The sequence below is a fragment of the Microchirus variegatus genome, assembly GCF_963457635.1.
Source record: "Microchirus variegatus genome assembly, chromosome: 12".
Lineage (NCBI taxonomy): Eukaryota > Metazoa > Chordata > Actinopteri > Pleuronectiformes > Soleidae > Microchirus > Microchirus variegatus.
This window is the reverse complement of record NC_139813.1, coordinates 12,836,586-12,845,648: the sequence shown is the minus strand read 5'-3', so window position 1 is coordinate 12,845,648 and position 9,063 is coordinate 12,836,586. Positions and strand designations below refer to the sequence as shown.

At 42.7% G+C, this 9,063-nt stretch overlaps 1 protein-coding gene across 1 annotated transcript; it reads left to right on the top strand.

Moving 5' to 3' along the window:
- Positions 1-776: 776 nt before the first annotated feature.
- On the top strand, positions 777-8,816 carry LOC310935241 (E3 ubiquitin-protein ligase pellino homolog 2; the record flags this gene model as incomplete). Its single annotated transcript, XM_083899098.1, has 7 exons — positions 777-859; positions 4,898-5,027; positions 5,938-6,039; positions 6,289-6,486; positions 7,044-7,229; positions 7,324-7,529; positions 8,432-8,816. 7 exons carry the CDS (start codon positions 777-779, stop codon positions 8,814-8,816), a joined length of 1,290 nt encoding a protein of 429 aa, XP_083755224.1.
- Between the last annotated feature and the right edge of the window lie 247 nt (positions 8,817-9,063).

Sequence of the window (9,063 nt, the reverse complement as noted above, 5' to 3'; positions counted from 1 at the left end):
GGCGCAATGTTGACCCACATCCCAGCTTCAACACCACACCCCCTCCAAGAAGCATCCCCTTCACGTCAGACTCCATAAGGACCCACGAGATCAGAATCTACATAATTTCCATACATAAAAATCCAAACATCCTTTCCTTTTTATTGCTTCAAATGTCTCAGGACTTCCCTACATGCCAATGGATGATGTGGGCACAGCAATTCAAAATTCCTCATTTAATTCTAGCAGTGGGAGCAAGCCTCTCATCAGGGCTGCGTCCATTTCTTGCTCCACGGGGTGTGCACGCTTAAATGCATTTGTATATTGAAATTTGAATATTTATTTTAATCTCTCCTAATAACCATTCCACTATTTATTCCACTATATTACTTCAACAAGCACGCATTTGTCTTTTTCAGGGGCCATTTTGCCAACAATTCCAACATGTGTGGGGAACGGCCACCCCTGTACCAAATGGTATGCTCCACTCCCTGCCGTTCGCCGTTGTTGTACCTAATGCTAGTGAACAGATTTGTCGTGACACAAACTAGCTACACATTGGCACAAAAGCCATGAAAAGATGCTCCTTCACAGGATTAAAACACCAAAACAAGCGACGAGAAGTCCGGTAAAACTTTGTTTCAGTGTGAATAAACTTTGATAGAATACAAACCCGAGCCACTTCTCTACAGTTCCGAGTGTGTTAGCATTGTTTTATCTCACCACTATATTGCCATTGGACGCGTCTTCTTTTTTTATTTTTTTATTTTCCCCTTCTTCTGGAGCTGTCCAGTCTGATGAATTCACCGAAAAAAGACGGAGACGATGATGATGTACCCGTTAAAGACCCGGTGAAATATGGCGAGCTGGTCATTTTGGGGTAAGTCTTAAGTCTTTGGGGTAAACCTACAGCTGTAGTAAAAAAAAAAAAAATGTGTGGGATGGAGGAAACCCTCCAGCAGCAGCCTTAAATGTGTGGTAGCACCATTACAGCACAATAAACCAACATATGACGTGTGAATTCAGGTTTAATCCTCTACTATAATGAATAAACCAACCCCTGCAGGTTATTTTTTACTTAAACATTGGTAGTTAGCTCATGTGTCGTCTTTACCACTAGTGAATGGATGTATTGTAATGTTACCAACTTTGTATTCTTCAGAAAACCATTTTCTCTCGGTCTGTATTGGTGTGGGATAATGCGTTTCATTTATAAATACGCACATCTGCTCACAGCTGTGTAGTATATGAGGCTATACGGATGTAGCCGCTTTTTCATCAATGGTTGTGTGTGTGGTGGGGGGGGGGGGGGGTGTAGGGGGGGCTGGATAAATCCCAATGATGTCATACTATGCTGGGTCTGCGATGGCTTAAAGTGTGGAAGAAGAGGGGAGTATTATAGGCTGGTAAAGCATGCATCCTGCACATCACACCACAATTTAGTCTCTTCTTATTAATTACTAAAACGTTGCATCCAGATGACCAGCCAATACCAATGAGGAGGAGGAGGAGGAGGGAGGTGTAAAAGCCCCAACCACATCACTAGCAGCAGCACACAGTAGGCCGGATGTGCTGATGACAGCTACCAGCTTCCACAGCATTTCCACCCCTCTACACTGTGCATGGACTGCAGGGGATAGAAATGCCACACACAACACACACACACACACACACACAGTCATGCAGTGCTTCCTGTGTATGCCAAAGATAACTGACCTAATGGCCTATTGCTTCCCCTCAGGCTGAACATGGAGTTAGGAGGCTGAAGCCTGTCTGTATCAGAATACTGATTAGTTAGCCCTCCTCGACATTTGACTCTGAACAGAGCAGTCCTTTGCATCCTCATAGAGGCTGAGGAAATAATAAAAAGGCCAATTTTAGATGTTTGACCGCGCGATTTACACAGGCGTGCAGTATAGTTTGTGGCATAACACTTAGTATGCCTCTGTGAAGTTCAATAATGCATCTGTGTTTTATCTCTTTTAAGCTGTATGTAATGTATTGTGGTTTTGTGTGTGTGGTGACCACAGCCTATGGGCTGTTAATGGTTTCCTCTGTGTAGTTTTGAACCTGAAAGAATACTGTGTGCTATTAGCATTAATTACATAGGTTATTTAGTTCAGGCCTTTGACCAACATTTGCCACCAAACATACAGTAGGTTACTTTGAGGGAAATGACAATGCCAGTGTTCAATGTCTGACCATACAACTAACAAACAGGTTGTGTGCTTCAAGTGCCTCTTTGCTAATGTATTGTATTAGCTCACTTGTAAGCGGTCATGATTGTGGCCCTGCTTGTGTGGGGGCTCACCGGCTAGTGGGCAGTTACAGGTGTCCTCTGTGTGGTTTTGAACCTGAAAAGTTTGTTTTTACTTTTATTACAGTACGTTTTAAAATATAACTTCCAGTTGTGTTGGGGAGGGGTTCCTTGGCAGAAATTGACCACACAAAAGTCTCAGGGCACCACCAGCTTTTTTGTGTTTTTTTATGTCTGTCAAATTCTGTGATCGTTGGCATTTGGATTGGAATGATGTGACTGAACGTTTAGTCAGTCGAACTCATACATGAGTATGCAATGCTCACACATATCTTCAATCAACCTGGTGTGATATACCCTTTTCACAGCATTTAACAGACATTTTTTGACATGAAATATTATTAGTGTGTCAATAAAGTGATTCGGAAATAATTATACTGTATGGTCATTATAGCATTGCTAAAACAACAAATCTTTCTATTGTGACTTTTGCACATCACTACTACTTTGTTTGTATTAGTGTGCAATACAAAGTGTGACCTTGTCTGAACCACTTCAAACAAGGTCTTTGCCTTCCATAGGCTGCCATTTTGTGGCGGCAAGTTTCTACAGGAAACTGAGCGGATATAAAAGAGAAGAGCCACACCCGTTTCTGGTGGACAAAGACCACCATAGTTCATTGATGCGCTTGGGAATTAGTGAGCAGAGCAGTCTGCAGTCTCATCATTAGATGTCACTAATTCTTACACACTGCACTGTCAACATTTCTATTATTATTATTATTATTATTATCACATAGGTTATGCTATACCTGAATATAGGAATTGTTATGATTCAGGCCCTTGACCATCATTTGCCCCTGAACATAGAGCAGGTAACCTGAGCAGCAGTTGCAGCACCAGAACAGGCTGTTCTTTCTACTACCTCTTGTCAGATATCATATTTTCCTGGCTTGTTTTGTGTGGTTTGGAATTGTTTCTGTCAGACTTCATATGCCCCATGTGGTCAATTGCTGCTTCACTGCATGCCGTGTGATCTTTGCAGTGACTGTCTGCCATTGCTCATTACAGTAGTTAGCCTGGACACTATGTACAGCACTGGCCTCTCGAGTAGCGCAGCGGCGCTCAGTTCACCTCTACTCAATGACTCGCTCCCATCTGTGTGCATGCACCTTCCTGTCGTCTCGGTTTATCTCTCCCACACCTGTTTATCTCAGCCTCTTAACACTGTCGCATTCCTCCGTCTTACTGCTAGTCATCTCCCTGCCAGCCCGTCGCTGTTTTGCTGAGCGCTGACTTTTACAAAAGCATGGTGACTTGCCCTAAACGAAAATAAACCCAGTGTCGAGGGGCAGAAGGAGTGAATATTTCATATTGCGCTTGGCGATGTGCACACATGCGTGATGCAGGCCATGACTGCTCAGCAAGTCATACTTCATGGAGATGCTTCTCAACTGGCCTTTTCCTTCAAGCCTCTGCTTTATGTTGTATCCTTGCCACCTTTTTCTTTCTTTAAGCTGATTTTGTGTCCTGTGTTCTCTCATCAACCTGAGTCCTGTTTCATATTGTCTCCCCCTTTAACCAGACCCCCCTACATCTCTCCTTACAAGTCATCTTTTACTGACCCAATCCTCTTCCTGTCAGAAGACTGTCAGTTTGAAGTAGCAGGCAGAACAATGGAAATAGCAGGTAGCACCGGATCATCCTTTCAGATTGGTTTCCATACATAATCACCTTTAAATCAAGTTGTTTTTAAGTTTAGCTCATACTTAATTCTTTCACAAACTTCCTGCTGCCAACCTGTACTGCATACTCACAGATTTAACTATACTGACCACTTTTCAAACCAAATTAACTGCTGTCACCACAATTTATAAAAAATCTGTGTCATTTTAAAGTTTTGTTGTTTTGGCAACACATCTGCTTTACTTATTAACTCCTTGTTGTGTTCGGTACAACATGAAGTACAGTAAAATACACCCCTTTGTGTGAACTTTTTCACACAAAGGGTGAACAAAATAGTACTGAAAAATCATATCTCAAACCAGTAATTGATTAATCAATATATAATTTCAGATTTGGTTCAGTTTATTAACAGTTCTCTTGGCATATTATGATGTGTTGCAACTGATAATGTTATAAATAAACGATCTCTTCTCATTTTAAATAAACAATCATTTTATTCTCTCCTCAGATGATTGGATATGCATCCAAGTACAGATGGTGATATTTTGAAGGATCAGCTTTCTATTTAGTTTCAAACTAATGTTAAACCTAAGAATATGACAAAACTCAAACCATCATTGAGAAGTCTAACTAGAACACTTTTTCAAAGCTGCGTGATGAAAATATTTTCCTCTGTAAAGACGGCTAAGACAATGAGCAAGCTCTTCTTATGCTGAAGGCATGAGCTGATTCAGTGAGGTCATCTGACCTTTTCATCAAAGGTCTGTAGCCGAGTGAATCGCATGTGTGCTGCCTTAATTCATTTCATAACACGCTGTGCTGTATATCGAGATCTTGCCAATATTTTGTATATTCCCTAATTTTTACTTTTCCAGCAAGAAGCAGATCATGAATATAACCTGAACATTTTGCCTCCACATCTTACAACACGAGTCTTATTTCCGTCCTGTGCTCGCTTGTGTTCGTCTTTTTGCAGGTACAATGGCTCTCTTCCTTGCGGCGACCGGGGGCGCAGAAAGAGTCGCTTCGCTCTGTACCGAAGGACCAAGGCCAACGGTGTTAAACCCAGCGCTGTTCACATCCTCAACACCCCACAGGACAGCAAGGTATGTGATGTGTGTGTCTCTGTGTGGTGAATGTTTTATCAGTATTTAACTTTAGTTTCCTTCCTGTGACTCCCTGTTGTCCTAAACAGGCCAGAGGAAGGATGACTAAGCTTCCAAGTGTGATAACTGCTGTATGTGTGGTCTGTCTACATTGTGTGTGTGCCTGCGTGCATGGTTTATCTCGGGCTGAACTATTTTGCCATTGCAATTTGATTTGCCTTATGTTTATGAACTCATGCTGTAGCTCACTATTTATTGTATCATAGTATTAAACAAGATGGAGTATTACCACATAAAATATTGTCAATTTTGATTGACTGCATATTCATATATTAAGCTAAAAACACATGAGATCCATTTTTTTCCCAAAGCTAGTACAAACCACATACCGAGGTGATTTCGAATGTGATTCTGATCATTTTTTACAGACCCTTTTCCTCTGCGTCACTGACAGTGCGACTCGAACAAAAACAACGACAGTGATGTTGATCTTGAGAGGCGTGTTAACCAATTGACAGACACCAATTGACTAAGCAGTCTCCTAGGTTTCTGTCGCTCCTTGCAATCAAACTAACTTTTGAGCCACGGCTCCACATAACCATGTGGGACAGGCATTTTGTTTAGACTGCTTGTTTTTCTGGGGCATTGCCTCTAACTATAGACATCCATGTGGAAGACTGCACTAGACTATGTCAATATGGACACATGCAGAATGGATCTGATCACTTGCAATACATAATGTGTATGGTTGGTCAGGAAGATCAAAATCTGATCAGATATACTTCCAATGCTTATGATTTGATTTGCAGCCTAAACAAGGCCTTACATACTGTAGAACATTTTATCATTTTATTTTAAGTGTATGGAAAGAGGTTCTCATCCTTTTTTCTTGCCGTTATTGTCGTTTCAGGCTGTACACAGCAGGGGGCAGCACAGCATTTCTTTCACTCTCTCCCGCAACCAGACCGTGGTGGTGGAGTACTGCCATGACAACAACACAGACATGTTTCAGGTACTTCATGTCATGAAGGAAATCAAAAACAACCGTGACCACAAACTATGCAGTTATATCATTTCATCAATGCAATTTCTGCATCATCAGATTATTTTGACTAGAAACAAATACATTTTATAAGAAGTGCCTTTTCCTCAAGTCACGTACAGCGTTGAAAGGCACAACCTTCACTGTACAGTACACTGAATATGTCTTTATCTATGATAAATAGCATCCAGAAAATGTTTTTCCGCTTCCCTCCTGCAGATCGGACGCTCCACAGAAAGTCCCATCGACTTTGTGGTGACGGATACATCGGGAGGGGGGAAAGAGGGGGAGGACCCCTCCATCGCTCCAAGTACGATCTCACGCTTTGCCTGCAGAGTTGTGTGTGAACGCAACCCACCCTACACGGCACGGATCTACGCTGCAGGCTTTGACTCCTCCAAAAATATCTTCCTAGGAGTGAGTAATGCACTGTTAATGCAAAGCTGCAAAGGTGTCTTAACGAGTATATTTTTTGCATAAGTGTTGACGCCTTTTTTAAAACACTTGCAACAACAAGGTGTGATGAGATGACGGCTACATCCACACTGCTCGGATTTCATGTAGAAATGTCTCAAATCTGCTCCAGATTTGCCTGTTGTCCACAGTACTGTGTTGTTTTAGAATCCCAAAATGGTTGAACACTGGTGTTGCATTATAGTTTGGATAAGCAGAAACAGAGTTACTGGCTTTCACTTCTCGATTGGTTCTTATCACCCACTGTGAACATTGTCGGTCTCGTATCTCCTCACCATTTGATTGTTTTTATCAGCTGAGAAGAGAATCACCTCCCTGTTTACAGCAGCATAAACATGCCAATTATACCCGTGTGTTAGCGTGGACTCCGTTTCCTTCCGAAACGAAGCTGAAACGCTCATCTGGACACAGATTGTTTTCAACTGAACACGTTTCAAACGTCACATTTTTATGTGTTAATGATAAAAAAAAACAATGGTGTCATGTCTGTGCTACCACAGGAAAAAGCAACCAAATGGAAAAACCCTGATGGGCACATGGATGGTCTGACCACCAACGGAGTCCTCGTGATGCACCCTGAAGGTTTTCCAGAGGATCCCAAACAGGGACTGTGGAGAGAGATCTCCGTCTGTGGTGATGTCTACGCCCTGAGAGAGACACGCTCTGGACCCAGCAGAGGCAAACTGGTCCGTCACTGATTATTTTTTTTGTGCTACATTACAAGTTGTTTTGTGACCCTTTGTAAGGTTGTAAAGGTTTGTTTTTGATTTTGTAAACCAGGCAGAGGGAGAGAGCAGTGCACTACGAGACGGTTCCCTGGTCGACCTGTGTGGTGCTACCCTGCTGTGGCGTACAGGCGAGGGGCTAATGCGTTCTCCCACCCTGCGCCACCTAGAGGCTCTTCGCCAGGAGCTAAATGCGTCCCGGCCCCAGTGTCCTGTAGGCCTCAGCACACTGGCCTTCCCCAGCCTGCCACGCAGCCACAGGTGCTTTGGTCACACATTAGCCAAAAATATTAAAGCTGTAGTGCATAGTTGATTAAGGCTAGCAGCTCCTCATGACTTTCTTCTGTGTCTAGATCTTGTTTCTCAAATCCACATGATTTGTTTTATATCAAAATAGATGGAAGCAACGTCAACATTGTGCTAGTAAAGTGAGACATGGTTGCAAACAGGTTGGAGTGTGACTGAAAACTCAAAAGAATATCCAAAAAAATTAAATTCTACCGTTTTAAAAAATCTAGGCGTTCAGCAGTTTGACTGGATAAATGCTACTTGCCCCTGTGCTGCCAGTGTATACATACAAACACTCCCTCAGTCAGGTCTGATAATACTGCTTGACAGAGCCAATTTTCAGATGAAGGACGCGGCATACAAATAATGTTACATCGCAAGGTTAAAGGAATACGTCACCGATTTGCATTTATCTTTGTCTTACTAGAGCATGGGTAGTATTTTTGAAAAATTGTGCTTCCCAACCTCAGTTTCTGCTGAGCTGAGAAATATCTTCATTTTTTTGTTATGTGCCCACCAGTGATACTGAAAGTGCAACGTTAAATCTGCACTTTTTAGACCCACCCATAGGGGGATGGGACCTCATTCCCAGAATGTAAACAGTGTTCGCCATCTTTGCGGGAACAAGTGTCACTGGTGGGCACATAACAAAAAAATGAAGATATTTCTCAGCTCAGCAGAAACTGAGGTTGGGAAGCACAATTTTTCAAAAATACTACCCGCATTCTTGTAATACATAGCTAAATGCAAATTGGTGAAGTATTCCTTTAAGCATAATACTTTATACTTCAGCTTTTTTACTTTATGTCAAAAATACAGTAAAAGTTTCTTAAAAGCTGTGTTTGTATATAAAAAATATTGATGTGTTACTCCAGCCTTGAAGAACGTCAGCCTTGGGTCTACCTCACTTGTGGCCATGTCCACGGGCGCCACGACTGGGGCCAGAGATCTGAGGGAGAGCAGGAGCCGCGAGAGGGCGAGGGCTCCACCACCCGTCGAGAATGTCCCCTGTGCAGGAGCGTGGGTCCCTATGTGCCCCTTTGGCTGGGCTGTGAACCTGCTGTGTATGTGGACGCCGGCGCTCCTTCACACGGTTTTGTGCCGTGCGGTCACGTCTGCTCAGAGAAGACAGTCAGGTACTGGGCCGAGACCCCGCTCCCGCACGGGACCCACGCCTTCAGACCCGTCTGCCCCTTCTGCTCCGCTGCCCTCAACAACCCCGGCTGGACACGGCTCATCTTCCAGGGCCCCATCGACTAGTCGCTACAACACAGTAACCACCATTACAGAAACAGGAAGATGCCTGAGGTTCATTCATGTTTGCAACCGTTTACCAGAATGGAAAAGGTAATTTAATAGGAGTGTTAAGAGTCATTTTCACATTATTGTATTTTTTCTCAGTCGCTTTTGTGCATTTCTCAGATCAGAATTAAAGTGCTTAGAAATCTTCATTATTTAGTCAAAACAACAAACAAAGTGTATTATACCAGTTCTATGTTGAGTCTTC